General features: G+C 36.3%; 2 protein-coding genes across 2 annotated transcripts in view; both read right to left on the bottom strand.

Annotated features, from left to right (window-relative positions):
• LOC145252317 (uncharacterized) overlaps nucleotides 1-21087 on the bottom strand; it is a 174737-nt gene extending 153650 nt beyond the window's left edge. The window contains exons 1-2 of the mRNA XM_080111729.1: nucleotides 20482-21087; nucleotides 19494-20319 (exon numbers count right to left, since the gene is read on the bottom strand). Coding sequence (XP_079967855.1) covers nucleotides 19494-20319; nucleotides 20482-21087 — 1432 coding nt within the window. The remainder of the gene's footprint in view (nucleotides 1-19493; nucleotides 20320-20481) is intronic.
• A 72-nt stretch (nucleotides 21088-21159) lies between these two features.
• Nucleotides 21160-21597, bottom strand: LOC145252316 (protein CFDP2-like). The gene has a single exon (XM_080111728.1). It carries the CDS (start codon nucleotides 21595-21597, stop codon nucleotides 21160-21162), a length of 438 nt encoding a protein of 145 aa, XP_079967854.1.
• Nucleotides 21598-21945: the final 348 nt, after the last annotated feature.

Genomic DNA, 21945 nt, shown 5'->3' with positions numbered 1-21945 from the left:
ATTGATTAAATTCTGAAGCTGGTATAAATGTATTGATTAAATTCTGAAGCTGGTATAAATGCATTGATTAAATTCTGAAGCTAGTATAAATGTATTGATTAAATTCTGAAGCTGGTATAAATGTATTGATTAAATTCTGAAGCTGGTATAAATGTATTGATTAAATTCTGAAGCTGTTATAAATGTATTGATTAAATTCTGAAGCTGGTATAAATGTATTGATTAAATTCTGAAGCTGGTATAAATGTATTGATTAAATTCTGAAGCTGGTATAAATGTATTGATTAAATTCTGGATCTGGTATAAATGTATTGATTAAATTCTGAAGCTGGTATAAATGTATTGATTAAATTCTGAAGCTAGTATAAATGTATTGATTAAATTCTGAAGCTGGTATAAATGTATTGATTAAATTCTGAAGCTGGTATAAATGTATTGATTAAATTCTGAAGCTGGTATAAATGTATTGATTAAATTCTGAAGCTGGTATAAATGTATTGATTAAATTCTGAAGCTGGTATAAATGTATTGATTAAATTCTGAAGCTGGCATAAATGTATTGATTAAATTCTGAAGCTAGTGTAAGTGCATTGATTAAATTCTGAAGCTGGTATAAATGTATTGATTAAATTCTGAAGCTGGTATAAATGTATTGATTAAATTCTGAAGCTGGTATAAATGTATTGATTAAATTCTGAAGCTGTTATAAATGTATTGATTAAATTCTGAAGCTGGTATAAATGTATTGATTAAATTCTGAAGCTGGTATAAATGTATTGATTAAATTCTGAAGCTGGCATAAATGTATTGATTAAATTCTGAAGCTAGTGTAAATGCATTGATTAAATTCTGAAGCTGGTATAAGTTATTGATTAAAGTCTGGACAAAAAGTCGCTCATTCTGATAGTAGCACTCTCGCCTTTATCACTCTTCAACGTTTTAGTATTTTTGTTTAAAAATACGAGGCCTTACTTAAGATAATACAAGAGTTGTTACAAAAGTAACAACTCTCGTATTATCTTAATATAACTATATCTATACAAGGTTTTTAACGGAAGAAAACCCGAATTCTTGAGAAAAAATATATCCGGCATAATGTCCTCTAAAAGCTTTTCCTATATTCTGTTTCAGAACTACTGTTTTCCGATAAATCATTTCCTAGAATAAATAGTATATAATACTCGTTTAAAACAGTCCATTTATAATAGCGTTATCAATGAATCGTTTACAATAGTCGGTTACGGGAAAATCGTTTATACAAACATTCCACAATGAATCGTTTACAATACGTAACATGCGAATCGAAAAGCGTATGAATTAAATAAATTTAAAAAGTACTTAATGTAAATTTATTAAATTAGTGATTTGAATAAAATCCGTTCATTTATTTTTTCTATAATTAAATTTACAAAATCATGAAATAGACTTCATGGATGTTTTCTAGTCACATAACAGACTTGTTTGAAGGAATAAAAGTGTTTTAAGAAAAGAAAATATTGTGAAAAACAAATATAATACATACGTTCAATAAAAAAAAAAGAAAAGATATTAAATAAAAATAATGTTTCCTTGGTGATAGTGCTTCACTTATCAGATTGAAACACATTTGCTTCATTGTTTGAAATTAAATCAAAATCAATTCAAGCATCGCTTCAAGCAATCCAAGCATTTTAAAGTAAGCTCACGTCAAGATTTTCACAACTTTCCCATTCCGTATTTCTTTATTAATTCCATTGGCAGCAAAATGTCTACGACCATTGATATTTGCTGATTTCAGCGACAAAATTCCTTTACATTTAGGATTTTAATTTCCTTTCTTCTCATTTTTTGTCATAAGTTTTTGTCTTTATTTTTCTTTATTCTTTTGTTGTTTGTTTTATTGCTTTCAACAGTAAATATATTGACTTCTGTTGAAACATGCGTCATAGGAAATACCGTTCCTCAATTGGTATGCTACACTTCAGTTTCATTTGTCCCAATTCAGCTTCTGTCATACCTTAGGTTAGTCCGTCACGTACTAGTTTTAAATAATTGTATCACTAAACGCGGAAATTAAATGGATGCATCGTTCACGTTTTATTACGTTTTCCAATTTTTGTTCATTTACGTTTTGCTCTAAATGTAATTTACAACTTCTATTGTTTATTTCTCTTTATTTTACATTGTCATATTTTTATTTCCTTTTTTATGTCTGTCTGTTATGTGATGAATAAGTTTGGCATAGCATTTTCATCACTAGACATGTTGTATATTGTGATGTTATTGGGAACGAGATTTAATAGTTGAGTTTTTATCACCTATTTCGTGATGGACGTCAGTGTTAATCATCACTGCCAATGGGTTTGTCGAACTTGAAGTTAAAATTAGTAAGATAATTTCTTTCTAGCGAAATAAAATTATGTCGACTTGGAAATGAAAAAATCAATTCCATTATTTAAAGTAGCAGGTATTTTAGTATGGGTACCATATTAATTTGAAGGAGCAACGAGACGGAGAAATAGAACCGTTCATCTGTTTTGTTTAGAAACCAATAACTGACAATAACTGAAATATCCTTTCTTCTATTTCTGGCGACATAATCTCAATCAGGTTCCCTTATTGTATCTGTATTTCACGTTCAGATTATTTAACCACGCCAAAGTGTTGTCGTTGGACAATTCTAAACATGCAAGTAAACAAAAATAAATTTTATTGAAAACTACTAAATGCGCCAACGATTTACCAAATATGGCTTTCTCATTTAATAGATACATTATAAGAATGGCTTTCTTATTACGTAGAACAATATTTTCTGATTCAGAGAAAATGAAAGAATAAAATATATCAAAATAAACGAAAAATGTCAACTATGATGGAAACCACGTGCTCCCGACTAGAACTTTGTTATGTGATATACTTTTCCTGATGACACGGTATTCAATGAAAAAACGGGTTTGTCACTAGGTTTTATCATATAGTAAAATGTTCTTCAACAACATCATTTTCAATACTTACCTCAGAAAAAATATGCTCGACACTTGAACCCTGTAACAGAGTATACTTTTCTCCAAGTACGTAATTTTTTATATCAATTTCAAGCACCAATTATCTTAACCTTTCGAGTTTTAAAATGCATTTTGTCGACGTATATTACACTCATATTTTATGGTTAGCGACGCAGATCGGTCACATGTAGTCAATAGTTTCGTTCCAGTGTGTACTTTCTTACATCTATGTGATACACGCTAGGCAAAAGTTGGCTTTTTTATGGAAGCTATTTTCACCACTCCATACAGCTACTCATCAAAAATGGTATAAAACCACCAATATATAATCTAACTAAATCCGTCAAGTTCAAACGTAGAAAATATTTCCTCAAATATATCATCCTTACGAAACGTTGAAATAAATATGAAATGCGGATGAATATATATATATATATATATATATATATATATATATATATATATATATATATATATATTACAGTTTTTAAAAGGATAAGTAGAGCCATTAGAATTTGGGGGAAGATCGATGCAGGGAGAAAAAATAGACACTAAAAATTGTCAAAAGACTATTGGACAAAAATTTAAAAAAAAAACCCTCGAGATACCTTTCGTCCGACCCTTGTCAAGAGATCACGTCGGAAGCGATTAAAATAAAATACTTATGCGATTGAATATATATATATATATATATATATATATATATATGTGTGTGTGTGTGTGTGTGTGTGTGTGTGTGTGTGTGTGTGTGTAAATAATTTTTATTTTTCTTTCTCATCTCCTCTAATGTTAGAATATTATTTTCGTAATTTTCAGTTATAAGTTACCCTCACTTGGGGCGCTAACCCCGTTGGTGAGAGTGAGTGCTGTAATCAATCAAAACCTTTCCTCACCGAATGTCAGTTTACCTTGCCATTATTGATAACACTACGAGTGTAAATCAAACGGTGTGAGCGAATATAGGGTTTTCCTCCAAGGGTCCTGCCCCCGTTGATGGAAAATAACTTTATCATACCCACTTTTGCTCCATAATATCTCTTCTATCACTGTGTGTGTTAGAATATATATATATATATATATATATATATATATATATATATATATATATATATATTTAATTCAATTTTCACCCCAAACAAGGCATAGTGCCACTTTGAAGTAGCAAGTTACTATCGGGGACGTAAGTTGCAGGGATATAATGAAGGGAGATGAGTAGCAAGATGTCGGTTCACGTTACACTTGAACTTCTGCATGTCAGCACAGTTGGGAAACCAGAAGGGAGTTCCAAAGTCTAGCAGTTCTGGGGGGGGAACTATTGGAGTTAAAGGCTTTCTTGCACCTAGGGATCTCTATTGTGTAGGAGTGGGATTTGGCTGCTTGTAGGGTTTGTCGGGGGTATTTACGTCGAGGGTTGCAAGTGCTTGTAGTTCGTCAGAACAATCACCATTAAAATAGTTATAGAACAGGCAGAGAGATACATTTTGTCGATGGGACACAGGCGGAAGATAACAGTTCAGAATCTCTCAGGTTGCCGACTTTCTTTTGAACCCTGTCTAGGAGTGAGAGAGTAGTAGCAGATGCAGCAGCTCAAATGTGAAAACAGTACTCCATACATGGGCAATGGTGGCCTTATAGAGGTAAAGCATACTTTAAGGCGTAAGTAGCTTTCTAGCATGGTAGAGAGAGCCCAGCTTCTTCGCAGCAGCCTTGACAATGATCTCAATGTATCTGTTCCAATTCATGTTACATGTGAACCTTAAGCGGAGGAGTTTAAAGGAAGTATATTCAAGTAATGTTATTTGTCCATTGCTGTTGGTGGTAGAGAAGGTTTCTTGTAATTATTGAAGGAAACAAGCTTAGTCTTGGCAGCATTGAATGTGACCATCCATTTTTGTCCCCATTTCACTAAAGATTGGAGATCTTCCTTTAGTGTGTCTGCCATTTCCTTAGATATGTGTTCATTTGTCTTACTCTCGTGCCTGTTATAGAGCGTGGTATCATCAGCAAACATACCCATGTCAGAGACAATTTTATCAGGGACGTCATTTATGAATATTAGGAATAATAAAGGTCCTAGGATATACCCCTGAGGCACTCCCGCATTTATGTCATATTATTTAGATGTATGACCGTCGAGGACAACCTGGATTCTTTTCTTACTTAAGAAGGGTTTAATTACGTTATGTATTCTTCCAGTGATACCATATGATCTGATTTCCCTTAGAAGACCATCGTGCCATACCCTTTCAAATGCCTTAGATATATCGAGGGCTACCGATCTACCGTCCTTTGTCCAGTGAACGCTATATACGATTACATTTAGGATATCTGCTGCCAAGATCCATATTGATGGTCAGTCAGAAGTTTGGCAGCTGTAAGGTGGTAAACTAGAGCTTGATTAATTATGGTCTCAAATATTTTGGCGAAAAGCGGTAGAAGGCTAATGAGGCGATAATTAATGGGTCAGTTCCTTCGCCAGAATTTCTTTAAACTGGTACCACAGAAGCAATTTTCTAGCAGTGAGGAAGCCAAATTCGCTAAGGTATTTGTTGTAAAGTTCAGAGAAACTTGGAGCTGACTCAGCGGAGCATTTTTTAATAGCGCAGTCGGGATTAGATCGGGTCCATATGCCTTCGAGATGTCTAGTTTTTTTATGATATCATACACCTTAGAAGGGGTGATTTTCAGATCATCTAGTGTGGCGCATCTCCACAAAGAATCGGTCTATACCTACAATTACCCATTCTGTCAGGTCTGCTACCATAGAGGACGTATTCTTTTTAAATATGGATCGCAGAGGTAGATGTGATATAAATGTACGAAATCTATCTCGGTCAGCCATAGAATATCGATATACTCTACGATGGAGAGGTATGTCGGCGGACTTATTACATTGTATTTTTATCTAAACGGAGATAACCGAGTGGTTTTCACGTTCAGATTGAGTGGAGACAGAATGGAAGGCGAACATAGCTAAAGGCAAGTTTTGAGAAAAGTTCTAGGAGACTTGCATATTGACCATCAGTGTCAGGCACACGGGTGGGTTCGGGAAAAATCTGAGTTAGGTCATAAGCAATGGAGAAATCATGACAGACCTCCCTTCATCATGTGTCTTGTTTGAGTGGGGTAACCATTTCACATTGTGAACATTGAAGTCCTGAAAGCAGATTTAGTCCCAGTACATTTATTACACTAGAAGCAATGGAAAAAGTGATTTCTGTGCGCAATGGCATTGGAGAGAGCTACAGATGCTACATTTTTGTTGGAATTTTTTCGGGGATATGAAGTGGTCCATACATACAATTAACCATTCTGTCAGGTCTGATATTATAGAGGACACATTCTTTTTAAACATGAAGCACTGAGGTAGATCTTATATAAATGTCCGAAAGCTATACCAATTAGCCATAAAGCATCGATACACTGTACGATGGAAAGATACGTCTGATGACTTATTACATTTCATTTTTATCTTGATTGATACAACCGAGTGGTCGGAAGATCCCAGTAGAGACAGAAGAGATGGGCATAGAGCAGAGCAAGTTGGTAGAAAAAGGTCTAGGAGACTTGCATATTGACCGTCACTAGTGGGTTCGTGAACAATCTGAGTGAGGTCATAAGCAATGGAGAAAATCGTAACAGAACCTCCCCTCATCATCTGTCTTGTTTGAGTGGCTTACCATTCCACGTTATGAACATTGATATCTCCACAGACGTGAATGTTAGCCGAAGGATAAACAGGCAGGATGTGATCAATTTTCTCAGATATGCTCTTAAAGATAGTAACTCCACTGTTATGGGGGCGAGAGAAGGCAAATATAAATGCAGTGGTGTGAGCAAGTGCAATTCGAAAGCGCATATAAGGTAATTTTGGGTCTTCTCTGGTGATGTCCCTAGCACATGGTAAGCCATCTCTAATGTAGGCACATATTCCATGCCCATGTCTATCTTGGGGATCAGATTTGGATGTTAAAGAAAAATACCCTTTAATTACAACTCATATAGAGAAATAGTCGGTCCAATGCCAGTCTCGCTTAGGAAGAATAGGTCAGGTTTGGTTTCCCGCTGCTGCTAACGCAAAATTATGCTGACCTAGAATATAACTTTTTCTTCTCTGTTTGTCAGAAAAATCACTCGTTCCAAACGAGGATTGAGAGACAAATTAGGAGAAGCGAGAGTTATGGGAGCTGCCGCCAACGCATCAACAATGCATTATCTACTCTCCATTAAAAAAAGAAACTGATATAAGTACAACAGGAAAAATTATGGTGATAGGTTTCCCTCGCACTAACTGAAATATGGAAAAAATTAAGTTGACAAATTTAACGTCTGTAATTCTTGAGCAACTTCGCTAGAATTCCCTCGAGTTGTTCCTGACTTGATTTGATTAAACATCATCTACCTCTTCTGCTTACTTTGACACTAAACGGCGCATTTATTAGTATGTCTACTTTAGAAGAATACTAAAAATGGAATGGCGCCGGCATTTTTTTTTTTGTTTGTTTGTTTGTTTTTTTGGTGGGGGGGTCTAAAAGAAATGTAGGAAGACGTTGAATTCAAAATTGCAGAACGCGATTATTTTGAGGAAATTTAGTGAGCGAATTACAAGCCGCAAATTAACAACAATAACTAACTTTCAATAAGTTTTAACAATTGTGTTTAGCAGAGGTGTTCAGGGACAAGGTTGTAAGAAAAAAAATTCGTTAAATAAGTTTATTCATAAATGAAAGAAAAATTAATACATGACTGAAGGAAAAAAGATATTTTTAAAATATTTTTTAATGCTTACAAGAATTCACTTGACAAATTTGACGTCTGTAATTCTTGAAAAACTTGGTTAGAATTCCCTCGGTTCGTTCTCGACTTGATTGGAAATCATTTACCCCTTTTGCTTAATGCGACATTAGACGGTGCATTATTTAGTCTTGATAAGAATAATAAAAATAGAATGGCGTCGGTAGGCATTTTAGAGGGGTGTTCAGGGACAAGGGTTATAAGAAAAACAATTCGATAAATAAATTAATACATAAATGAAAAACAAATTAATACATGGCTTAAAGAAAAAAAAGACATTAAAAATATGTCACGTTCTTAAAAAATAGTACATGGGTTTTCACTGTAATCTAAAAAAAATAACTCTACAGCTAAACATTTGCTGATTTTTAAAAAATCGAAATCTAGAATTTAAATCAAAATCGGTAATTATGTACAAACGGAAATTTTTAGTCATTGTTAAAATACAATTAGTTGCATGTATATATATATATATATATATATATATATATATATATATATATATATATATATATACGAGCAAACAGTTAATAAAACATGTTAAAAACACTTTGAAATGAGTTAAAAACATATTTAATCTGAAAAGGAAACACTAGATAAGTTGATAATCCTTAATCCGCGGAGTTTCGAAGAAATACTTTCTTTCTCATCAGAGGGTAGGAATTAGCAAAATGCGGGATCGAATTTTGCATGCAAAAGTATTTGATGAAACAACAAGTAAGTCAAAGATCTTACTTGATAACAAAAAAAGTGAAGCAGAGGGAATATGGTATATATTATAAGCTCTATCTCCAATTTGGTTTTATCGAGCTTTTACATCTGGCTGAGATAACTTTATAAATATTAATTCTTTATTTTTTATAATATACTTTAATTTTACCTTCTTTGATCATTTTGGTAAATTTAATTGTAATTTTTATTTTATATATATATATATATATATATATATATATGTGTGTGTGTGGGGGGGGGTATAATGGATCAGAGACTAGTAAAAATGCAGGTTTTTGTGAATAAATCAATATTTATTGATTTATTCATATCGCAATTATAAAAGGACTTATTTTTGATATTCAAGATTAAATGTAAAAGCAATAAAAAGTCGATCGGCTGACTTTTATTAGATTTACTTCTAAACATATTTTTTAAAACGTCTTTTCTTCATAATTGCGATAATTAAATTTTTGTAATCTTCAAAAAACATGACATATGTATGTATGTATGTATGTATGTATGTATATATATACAAGTGACTTTATCTATGTGTGTGTGTGTATGCGGAACTGTCTACACCAAACTATACTGTCAATATCTGCATGTGTGTGAGAGTGTGAGTCTGTGCAGAATGGTCTTACCATACTACTCTCTCGAATTTTGGTGTACAGACTTAAGATTTGATATAAAGGATTGAGGCATGAGGAAAAAATTCGATTTGGTTTTCATCTTGACAAATTGGAAATTGGCAACCTTAAGATGACTGGATATTTATCACAGATGAGTGCGCAAATATGCATTTATATGTTTAAGACGGATAATTTGTAAAGCTCGATATGCATGTAGTCTTCACTTAGATAGTAGCGAATAATATTTTTGTTTTTTTACTACAGCTGACTGTAGTAATATTTAAAGTAATCTTTAGAATCACTATTATATATTGGTATATCTATATGATGATCAATAGAGAATTGACTCTATAACAATAAATATAATGCCTTCATACATTAACAAGGTCCTGGATATGACCTTAAACTATATCCAGTGGCGAGGCCCCAGCTTGCGGGCTTTGGGGAGTGTGGAGCCACCCTTCAATTGCCATTGCTCCCAGGTCCACTCTGACCCGGAGCGGTAGTACCTGTTAGGGTCCCAACTATGGGTTAAATAGAAACCGACTTGAAAACAACAAATATATTCTATTTAAAAAAAAAAATTCTTCAAAATCGTTGGAGTCGGCATTAAATAACCTGAAAAGGGTTGATATGCCGTAAAACAAAAGCAACCAACCAACCAACCAACCAACCAACCAACCAACCAATTCATACATTAATAAAATAAAAATACCAAGATATTTAAGCGTATTTTACGACCGGGCAACGATGGACGGCATTTTTATATACACTAGTTTTTATAATAACTAAATATACAGTAGTGCTTATTATAAAAATTACCGGAATTACCAAAATAAAAACTGCACAGTCATCCGTGTAAGTAAACAAGTGCGCCACCAGAATTCACCAACACAGCAATGATATTAATTATGACTGAAATATGCGGACAAATCATAAAATACCATTAACACTTTTAATGCGCAAAAACATTTTTAATGACGGGGGTTAACATGCAAATACAGAGAAAATCCTATTGAATACCGTTTGAAACTTTAATAAACAGAAAGCTAAAAAAGTGTTAAATATTCAAAGAAATGTATGTTGTGTTTCAAACTAATTTGATTTAATATGAGAAACTTTAATGGTGAAAATAATCTTTTATATAAATCTATTTGTATTCGGGAAAATGATGAAACGGCGAATTATTGGAACGAAAGAAAATATAAATCGGAAGGAAATGGACGAGTGAGCAGATCTTTTTTTATCTGTTAGCGAAGAAGGAAAATTAGCAAAGTTAACGATAGTAGTAGTAGTAGTAGTAGTAGTAATATTATTAGTAGTTGGAGGAGAAAGGAGGAGAAAGAGTAGAAAGTGAGAGATAAGAGAAAGAAGACGAAAAGTATCGTAATCAGACGACAGATATAAAAAAACTGAAAACACATTTGCACAAAATTGTACAAGAAAGGACATGCACGAAACATCAGAAAATAGTGTTACATTAAATTTACTTATAATAAAATATACGAAAGATACGTATGGAAAATATCGCTAAGCACTAAATACGCGGGATTTAATCCTGATAAACTACGACGAAAACATTTAATTTACACAAAACCATATACAAGAATAACATAATAAAAATTATGCATGTTTTTATTCGAAAACAACTATTTTATATTTAAGCATTATTATTGAATTCTATTATTACTGTCTATTTTCTCATCTTGTTTTTCTGCTTCCGGTTTCTTTCTGTTGTGAATCTCTATCTGCCATCGGAAACGGAAACTGTCAAACAGAGGTTGTTTTCACGCCAATCCGAACTGCATTTGTGTAATGGCTTCGTTGGTAGAATGCTGCAAATTGGATGATTTTACCTTCTACTCATCTTGACAACAACCGTTATATGAAGAATGACTTCGAGTACACAAGGGACGGAATAGACATTGTCAAACAAAGGATTTGTTCGTGAAAACATGGCGACAGGCGGGCAAATCTGAACATCAGGAATTGAACACACAAATACTTCATTAATTACCACCAGAAGAAGCAATACAATGGATTTGAGATTATTAGATTGCCTTCAGATACAGGGATATATTCAAAAAGTATAGACACTATACAACGTGCATGAACAATGAATAAAAACTCCCCTTCCTTCAAAACGTGTGTCCTTCAAAACGTGTGTTTTTCAAAACATGTGGAAAGTTTTCTCGTGGAAGATATATTTAGATCGATGACATTTTTTTTAATTATGAGAATATAATCTAAAATGAAACTGCATTTATTCAAGTAAAAATCAGCATGAAATAAAACGTTATTTTTTTTCGAAATATGAAAAACAGTAAATACTCAGATTTACATTACATTCGTAAAGACAGCAACAAAAAGCGAATAAGTTGTCTGCATAATTGACAATATACTGTCTTTCCCACTTGATCATGTTTATTTTTATATTCTATTTGGGTTATTTTGCTGCATTCCCTTATTATGTGGTTTATTATTTCGTCTCTTTGTCCGCGGAGTCTGCATTTGCTGTTTTCTTGTGTTTTGTTGACCTTTACTTTAATGCGGTTGGTTCTAATCGCGTTATCTTGTGCGCCTGTTATTAGAGATTCAGTTTCTCTGTTAAGGTTTCTTTTTTAGCCATGTCTTAGTGTTTTCCTCAGTCTGGTATATTGTTATCCTTATGAATCGTCTATGTAGTTGTTTCTTTTCATATTTTTCTCATCTTCACCGTTGTTTCTTCTGTTTCTGTTTTGTTTGTTTTTCAGTGTTTTTTTGCTGCAGTAATTATTCTTTCAGTGTTCTGCATTATGTATTTTTCTAATACTTTTCTTTGTGTTATTTACGCAGACTTTTATACTAACCATCCCTCTTCCACCGTCTTTTTTCACATAGAATCGGACAGTATCATCTTTTGAATGTAGTGCATTGGGCATTGCCTCAGTTCTTCTTTCGTTCATCCTATAAAAAGTCCAAAGTATCTTACAAAACACACTGCCCATTTGTTTATACCTTTAATTAGATTTCTTCTATATATTTTAATTTCGAGGAGTTTTCTTGTTCTGAGATATTCCTTTCCAATTTTCTTTTTCAGTTCTGATGGTTTGACGGTGTCTGCTTCCAGAACACCCAAATATTTGTAGATATCATGTTCACCTAGTACCCTCATCTCAGTTTGGTTGGATAGTAGCATACCTTCCGTTGCTTCCAGTTTTCCTCTTCTCGTGATCAGGAGTGCACACTTTTTCTTGCCGAATTCCATTCGGATATTCTGAATGAAGATTCTGGTTGTGCTAATTTGTGTCTCGAATTACGTCTTTATTTTTACAAATAACTTCAGGTAATCCATCTACATTAGGTGTTTCATTCTTTCATCTGTATTAGTGAACTTGTATCCGGCTCGGAATTTTCTTAGTATGTTGTCAAGGGGCATCTTAACTATAATGAATAATAGTGGTGAGAGAAAATCACCTTGGAAGATACCTATTTCTATTTTAATCTTCGTTATGTACTGTCAATTAGCCGTCAGTTTAAGTCTCCGTGTTTTCATTGCATTTTCTATTGAATTTATTATCTTGCTTATTATTTTGCACACTTTCAGGCATTCAATAATCCATGTTTGCGGTATTGTCATACGCTTTATTGTAGTCGATCTATGCTATTGCTAAGCTCTTTTTTCTACTTTTTATCTCCTTTCTTTGGTTTATGTATAATAGGTCATGTGTTCCTCTTTTTCCTTTTTGCCATCCTTTCTGTTCCTCAAGAAATAGTACGCGATTATGAAGGGACTGATGAATTTGTTTCCTCAGCTATGCTCTTAGCATTTCCACATTGTAGGTAAACATGTAATAGGCCTGTAATTACTGGAATGGCTCCTTTCTCTGCGTCTTTTTTCGCCAAAGTAGTTTTACTTTTGGTCATCCATTACTTTTGTGTTTCTATGATACATCTTTTCGAGTTCTAACTTAATCTGTCATGTGTTGTGATTTTGTTTTAAATCAACAGGCATGTATTCCGTTATGACCTGGTGCTCTCCAGTTTACAATTTTGTAGAGTTATATTGAGGATTTCTTTGCTGATTTGATTCTCTGTCCCTTCTTCGATTTGCTACATCTCTTCTTGCATGTTTCGACCATTTGGCATTTCTATTATGATCCTGTCGCTCCTTCCATATCTGGTTCCAGTACAGTTTTGTTTCTGTCGGTTCCGGTTGTTCTGTTCTCGTTCTTCCTCCGTTCACATTTTGATAAAACTGGCCTTCCTTGCTTTCAAAGGTCCTGGTTTGTTTGTACTGTCCAGTTTTGTATTTGTATCGTCTGAACTTCCCATTCTTTGCTGCTATTTTTTGCTTTAATTCTTCCTGTCTTTTCTTATTCACATTTCCATCCTCTTCTAATCGTTTTCTTTTTGTATATTGCTTTAGCTTCTTTCTTTGTTGATCTGAGTTTCCAGCCTCAATTTCTGGTTTTATCGGTCTATTTCCTTTCACCGTCTTTTCTTCTACTTTTAACTTTATACTTACTGTCTTGGTACCTGCGTAAACTAAAGTTTTGTTTCTTCTTCCCTAATAATTTGCATCATGTTTTCTACTTCTGTGTCATTCTCATTGAGTTCCGTTGTTTCACATATCTCGGTATCACTATTTAATGTGTTTATGTTTTGCTGGACATCTGTGCGTGGATTTTCCATGTGCGACATTCCAGTGAGGATCCTATATGCGTCTTTTCCATCATTTATCCTTTGCTGTATTTTGAGCAGTTCTAAGTTAGAAATCCACCGTCTTCTGAGAATAAGTCGTGCTTGGTCTGCAATTCTTTGTTCAATGTTATACCCCACAACGCTTTTATACGTTTCCGATATCCGTATTCTTTGGAATGGCTTCTATAATAGCATTCCATTATCAATCAATTCACTTTTCTCGTCATCTCTTCCTTTGGGTTTTTGGTTTTTGATGCTCAGTTTGGCTCCTCTGTATTTCGTTGGTATTCTGTTGACACCTGAAATTAAAGGGGATACTAACCTGCAGGGAAATGCACACAAACAGACAGATAGACAGACACACAGAGACATTTTCACTTTTATAGATATATAGATAGATATCGAGTTTACTATTCTTCTTCTTTTTCTTCTTTTTCTTCTTCTTCTTCTTCTTCTTCTTCTTATTATTATTATTATTATTATAACGCTTCCTTCCGCAAAAATTACTTACCTAAGTTATTGAGAAAAAGAGTAAGGGCAATGAATTAATCTTTTTCGTTTGACATTACTCGACCACAAACGGCAAAATATATAAAACTAGCAATATACGTGTGCTGGCGTTGTCCGTTAGAAGTATGACACAAAGCCGAAACAGATTCGGTAAAAGACACCCCTGAAAACAAATTAAACTACGGTTATAAATTGGGGCCAATTTCGGCTCTGGAAAATAGCGGACATTGGCGGTCGTGGCTTAAATATCTGGCTAGCGGAAGTATTAGCTGCCATTGTCAACACTGGTGGTTACTAGCGGTTAGTGCTGGTTTGGGGCAATTACTTACGGGTACTGGCGGGTACCGGCGTTGACTAAAGTAGATACGGACTGCTTTTGTAAGTGGCAGTTACTGGCGGCCATGATCAGTGTCGGTCTCTATTAGATTGTTCCTAACTGAAATCGTCTGTTTTCAACTGTCACGCATTATTAGGTATTGACATACACTGACTGTCACTAGATGACTGTGGCGAGCACTGACTGTCACTAGCGGTTAGTGCTGTTTTGAGGCGGTTACTGGGAGATATTAGCTGCCATTACAACTGTCACTGTTGGTTTTTGGCGTTCAGTGACGGCTATGATTAGTATCATCTCCCACTGGATTGTTTCGAAATTAAATTGTCTGTCTGCAATGGTGAGCACTGGTGGTTACTTGCGTTCAGTGGCGTTTGGACGCGGTTACTTGCGTTTTCTGGTTGAAAGTGAATCTTTGTACAACTATCGGTCATTATTGACCAGTCTGCTATGACCAGTGTCGGCACCTATTAGAAATCGCCAGTCTTCAAATTTCGGGCACTGTCATCCAGTTGCGGACATTGTCATTCGCTAGCGGTTGTGATGTTGATTTGTGGTAATTTGTGATTAGTCTTCTTTTCAAGCCGTTCACTTCTTGACAGGAGCAGACAGTGGCTGGCAAATTGTCTGTCTTCAATCGTCGAGCATTTTCATTCAGTGAGCTGAACCGTCATACAAATTTTTTATATGATTTTCAAAATAAATTTTACTATACGGTATTGTTTGTATATGAAAATGTTAGTTGAAAGCACATAGTTAAAAAGCTCTGAAATCCCACGTTAAGAAAGGACTTCTAAATAATACCGTTATTTTAACACGACTCGTATTTTGCATGAGTGTCTATTTGTTAAGTGATAAGCGCATAAATGCAACACGCATATTAAGAAAAATATGTAATGCTACCATATATGCAATACTTTTGCTGACCGAAATAGGATGTTTATTTTTTGTAATGATTGAAAGAAAGTCCTCCGCTTCAATAATGTAATAAAGTTAATTTTCGTTACATGTATTCAAAAGAATTATTTTGCAGAAATGGCAGTTGTTATATTCAATTCCTACATCGAGGGAGAAGGAAACGTACGAAGGTAGATATTATTGTGTGGCGTTTGTCAGAGTCATAGTTATAGTTTCTGTTAACGCAATGTAGTTTACTTCTGTATAGGCGTTTTTACTGTTTAAAATTCCCTTAATCCGATATTCTCTTAATCCGATAAACGTATCTGAACAGCTAATCAAATTTCTCGGAACTTAATACTGAATTCTCTATTTATGTAGATTAGTCGTATTGAATAAATGTGAAATGTATGGAATAAGAAAGTAAATACAAATGGCGTGCGTGTGAAAATGTGATAAATGTATCAATGTTTCTGCTGCTGGCAGACTTTGACTTGAGAAATTGAAACAATTTAAAGTCGCCTCTCAGTTCTCAGTTATTCTAGGTTTTTTATGACGAAGAGTCATATTAGCAATAAAAGTTGAATCATGCTTACGCATAACATATATTTACAGTAGAAATAACCATTTCGAATTATTTAGAACTTTAAACGAAATTATTTACCAACATGACTGGGTTAAATTACTTACGACATGCCAGACTACAAAACGATTAAATACGAAATCCATATCATGATATTGATAGAGAGATACACTAGGGAAATGTCGTGCCAATGCATCACTTTTATCTCAATTTGTGAAGATTGAAATCAATGCTACTAAATCTTTTTCTTCTTATTTTAAGTTTAATCATAATCTATTACATAATTTTGATTTTAGAAAAATATTAAAAAGTTAAGAATGAAGCATTAGGGAAATTCGTTTAATTTTATTTGATTAGTGTCTAATTGCTATGAACCAAATTTAACGTATTTCTTTTTAAATTTTCAAATGAAAGGTTGTGCTGGTATATTTCATCCAAAATGCTTAAAAAGTTGTCCAAACAAACTGATTTTATTAATTGACATCTAATATCTACACTTAATATCTTAACAAAATCGAAAGTATCTGATTTTTTTGAAAGCCTTGCACGCCTACTTTTTGATGTTTGTGAATTAAGCTGAATATGGCCCATATTCCCAACCCTCACGCTTACTAGATGTAGTCTAAAATTCATAATGACCAGTTAATTAGTTTAGGAGTGAATACTTAACATACAAATTTATACACAAATATATAAACACACTTAACTTTATATAAATAGAAATAGATAGAAAATAATTTGCTTTAATCCTGTTAGAAGCATTCCCAAGAATTGCATTCTTGAGATCCATGATCCAATCTCTTATTCAAGTTTATTTCCTATCGGCCATGCAACTAATGTTATTCCTTTTCACTGGCCGCACAGTGAACAGCTTCACCGAATGTCCGTTTCTTTTTGTCCGGGTCACTACAACTGAAAGTTATTTGATGCGAGCCTAACGTCCAACCGAGTTAATAAGAAATTCGCACATTTTCAGACAAAAAGGAGCCTCTACTCGTTGGGAAAGGAGGCAGGATGGAGAAAGAGGGCAGGTATACAAAAAAGAACTGAATAAGAAAGAGATAAATAAATTAGTGCAAAGGTAGAATAAATGAATGCTTAAATTATGAGATAGGAATGGAATTCGAATAAAAAAGAAATGCGGAAAATATTAAAATTATTTCAAATAAATAAATATAAATTTAAAAAATATGAAAATGACGAAAAATGGAGAACAGTGGAAGGTAGGAAGAAATAACGATATATATATATATATATATATATATATATATATATATATATATATATATATATATATATATAATGTAAAATGGTTGTATAGATTAGTTTCTTAGATGTAAATTCAATTAAATCCGCGTGATTATTAAAGTGTGCTCAATAAAGGACAGAACTGGTATATAGTCTGTTTATTGTACACACATTATTTGTTACATGTGCATACATATTTCAGTAGAATCCCAATTTAAAGGGGGCCATTTTATCAGACCTAAAAATAGACGATATTGAAAGATTACATTCGTTTTTTATCAAATATATTCGGGTGTGGGTTCCGCTCTGGAAGAAAGTGCAGTGTATACTTTGTGAATATGGGAAATAGAAGTTTTGGAGGGAAATGTGATGAAAGGGGTAGTGGTAGGGTAAAGAAATAGGAGGGGAAGTAGGATCTTGTGTGGTCAAGCTGTGGCAATGAGGAAGTATTGGTATTATTTTAATTTGGTGGCTGTTTATTGGCCTAAGTCTTCGCTTTTATCTGACGTAATATCATACCCTTACTGCTGTTAATTCCCTATCTTATTTTTATGTTAGTTTTTTTTTATTTCTGTTTGCGACTTCATTATCTATCTATTTCATTGATAAGCTCTATTTATTTATTTATTTTATTCCTCACTTATGGAAAGAGCTAAAATTGCCTAACAAGGACTGAGCATAAATAAGCACTGTAGAAAACCTAGAAATGGAAAAAACTACATAGGCAGCACTTCAGTCGACTTTAAATACAGGTTCTGTTGTCATACTTTGTCAATAATAAAGTATATGCTACGGATACCTCGCTCTTGGTAAGCGACTGGAAGTAAATTGGGGCGAACAAAACACCTTTAGTCAAATAGAAAATACTTAAGAAAGCTAAAACATGTAATTCATTAACTTCATCCTGTTACTTACGTTTAGCAGAGAAACACAGGATTATTAGTTTTAAGGACTGTGAAAAATTACTAAATATAAAAGTAGAATCGGAATATTAAATAAAGTTTAAAACGAATAGTGATCCCCTCATAGTAGTAATACTAGAATTCTTAACCCCCAACTTCTAATATTAAAAGTAATTAATAAATGGACCAAGGGAATAATTGAAAAGTAGTCCAGATACATCACAAATTAATAACTATACTTACTATAAACCGACGTCCGTCTAATTAATTACTATACTTACCAAAAATATGCTTGCATAAATAACTTCGCTAAATTAAGAAGTAGCTATCCTCTCGTTATCCCTCAACACTATTTCAAGCGCTAATATTAAACTTACTTGTACTTGTACTTGAAACGACATTCACCCTGGAGGAGTTGAGTCGGCTTCATGAAGATGCACATCTCGTACCGCTGCGGCCCAAGCCCGGCGATCGGAGGCAAGATCCCGAGTGAGCAATAGCCAGTCACGTCTCCAACGAGAAAGGTCATGGATGAGCGGGCCCGAAATAAGCTCAGCGTCGGCTTTGATAGTCCCGAGCCACGTTCTTAGCTGGCCACCGACACGTTTTTTCCAGCCGGGTAGAGGACGTGGATAGCTTCGTGGATAAAGACCCCTGCATCACAGCGAGAGGCATGGCCGAACCATCGAAGGTGTCGGGCCCGCAGTAGGTCAGTAATTGCCTGGAGATTGCAGCGACGCCGGACTTCTTTGTTGGCGACGAAATCCAAGGGACGGACATGGAGAATGCGGCGGAGATTGTAGTGGTCGAAAACTTCTACGCGTCGCAGATCCGCTTTCCGTATGGGCCAGGTCTCACATCCATACAAAAGTATTGAGCGGACGAGGGCCTGGTAGATTCGTATTTTTGTCCTCAGACGTATTTCAGGCCGTGACCATAATCGCTTTTGGAGTCGACAAAAGGCAGCTCGTGCGGCATTAATGCGCGCTTCAATCTCATTCATGCCTTGACCGGTACCAATGAACGTGCAGCCCAGGTATTTGAAGCTATCCGTCTCCTCGAGGGTTTCCCCGTTGAGAGTGACGGAGGACCTTTCTGCTTGGGGGATGCCAGCCGATAGAATCTTCGTCTTGCTGGCGTTGATTCTCATGCCGATGGCAGCTGCCTTCTCCTGGATTCGGTTCAGCACCGTCTGTATGTCTCTGTAGCTCTCACCGAGAACCGCAATATTGTCCGCGTAGTCCAAATCGGTGAGATGAAAGTTACGCCCCACCACGACGCCAGGATATCCAGGCAGCGCCTGCTCCATGATCCAATCAATAGCGTAATTGAAAAGGGTGGGCGAGAGCGCGCATCCCTGGCGGACACCACTGCTGACGTTGAAGAAAGAGGAGTCCTGGCCATAACAGCGGACACGCGTGCGAGTCCGATGATAGTAGGCTTTGATCAAGTTGAGTAGCTTCGGGGGGATACCATCTGCTTCCATCACTCTCCCCAGGGTACCGCGGTCGACCGAGTCAAAAGAGGCAGCGAAGTCGATAAAGCATACGATTGTACGCTGTTGGTAGCACCAGCGCTGTTCCAAGGCTCGCCTCAGCGTGAATATTTGGTCGACGCATCCGCGGCCGGGTCGGAATCCACATTGGTTAGGACGAGTCCTTCTGTCCCTTTCGTATTGAAACCGTCTCAGAATGAGGATAGTGAAGACTTTGGCAGCGACATCTATAAGGCTGATGCCTCTGTAGTTACTACATGTCCGTTTGTCACCCTTCTTAAAAAAGGGAAGAAGGATGGCGTCACTCCAATCTTGGGGAATCTCCCCACTATTCCAAATCTCAGAAATCAGCTGGTGTAGGCGAGGGGTTAATTCATCGATTCCGGTCTTGTAGACCTCAGCCGGGATACCGTCCTCGCCTGGAGCTTTGTTATTCTTCAACTTGGCAATGACGGCTCTGATTTCTTCATGGCTGGGGGTATCCGACGAGCAATCGTAGAGATCTTCAGCGGTGGGGGTGTTTTGACCTGGTATTGTAGGTGGAGGCTAGTGGTTCAGGAGTTCACGGAAGTGCTCGTGCCACAGATCCAATCGTGCGTTTAGCTCAGTAATGATTTCACCTCCACTGTTGTGGATGGATTCGCTCACGAATGACCTCGTCTGTGTGCTGGACTTCAATAGTTGATATAACTTGCGGGAGTCCCCTACCGAGGCCGCATGTTCCATGTCAGTTGCGATATTGTGCCAGTAGACATTGCGGTCGTTGCGGGCAGAGTGCGTTGTTTCTCGGCGAAGGCGACGATAGTTGGCATCTCCGTTGAGTCTTGCACGTTTAGCCTCCTCACCCAATTTCACCGTTCGACTTGAGATCCAGTCCTTTTGACGACGCTTTGTGAAACCCACGATGTTGGCCGCTGCTTCAGTGACGTCCTTTTTGAGTGCTTTCCATATATCTTCCACCGATTCTTCTGGTTGTAAGCCATTGAATCGGTTGCGTAGGTCCAGTCGAAACTGAGTCGCAGTATCGTCCACTTTCAGCTTCGTGATATCAAGACGTTTTTGACGGGAAACGTGTTTGTTGGCCTTCAGTCGCATTGTGAGCTTGGCTCTAACAAGGACATGATCCGATCCATGGGTATTTCCTGTTTCAGCACCTCTGTAAGCGCGGCAGTCACGCATATTGCTTACCCAGCGTTTGCGTATCAAAATGTAGTCTATCTGGTTCGCCGTTACACCGTCATTCGAGTACCACGTCACCAGATGATGATTTGGATGCTGAAACTTCGTATTGGAGACAATGAGGTGATTGTTCATCGCGAAGTTAATGATACGTTCGCCATTGGCACAGCGATTCCCGACGCCAAATGGGCCCAGCGTAGATCTTGTTTAAGCATCCGCCTTGCCAGTTCTGCCATTCCAATCACCTGCTATGACAAGCATGTCGCCGGCGGGGGTTCCGTTGACGGCAGCTTGTAATTCGTCGTAGAAGGTATCCTTTATAGCGTCGGCTGAGTCTAGCGTGGGTGCATAGACTGCGATGACAGAGACGTTGTGGATAACTCCTTTTAGCCGAATTCGGGCAAGACGAGGGGAAATGGGTTCCCAGTCCAAAAGAGATGTTTGTGCGCGATCGCTCAGAGCGATTCCGACGCCATACAGTCCTGAGTTGTCCGTTACCCCACTGTGATAGAGGTGGTAGAAAGTATCTTCTTGTGGTACCTTCATGGATTGGTGACCACTGTCCGATAATCTGACCTCAGACAAGCATGCGACGTCCACCTTGTATTTGGGTCTCAAATGGTCTGTTATGCCGGAGCTGGGCATATGGGTATGAGCTCCCACTGCTCTATAAAATGGTTCCATAAGGCGTGTGTCACTTATAACCTCTGACAGACAAATTCACGTCCATGCGTCCACGTCGCGAGACCGGTTAACACCGAATGAGCGGGAATGCAAGCGAGTGTTCATCGCTATAACTGTTCGTCTGCTCTTAAATCCAGCTGCATCTGCCAGCAACCGGCGGCGCCTGGTGATAGTCTGCGTCTGTAAGGAACTTGCGGCAACCTGTCTTCAAACCCATGGAACGACTGTCGATAATCGGCGGCTCCATGGTCGGACTATCCCTCTGCGTCTGCTGACAATCAGCGGCAAGGATATCCATTCATGGGCACA

This window comes from Euprymna scolopes, chromosome 29, assembly GCF_053919585.1.
Source record: "Euprymna scolopes isolate OS-2025 chromosome 29, ASM5391958v1, whole genome shotgun sequence".
NCBI lineage: Eukaryota > Metazoa > Mollusca > Cephalopoda > Sepiida > Sepiolidae > Euprymna > Euprymna scolopes.
This window is presented reverse-complemented; position numbering and strand designations above follow the sequence as displayed.

Coding starts and splice junctions, on each gene's coding strand:
- LOC145252316 (XM_080111728.1), bottom strand. CDS start 21,597: ATGCCCAGCTCCGGCATAACAGACCATTTGAGACCCAAATACAAGGTG.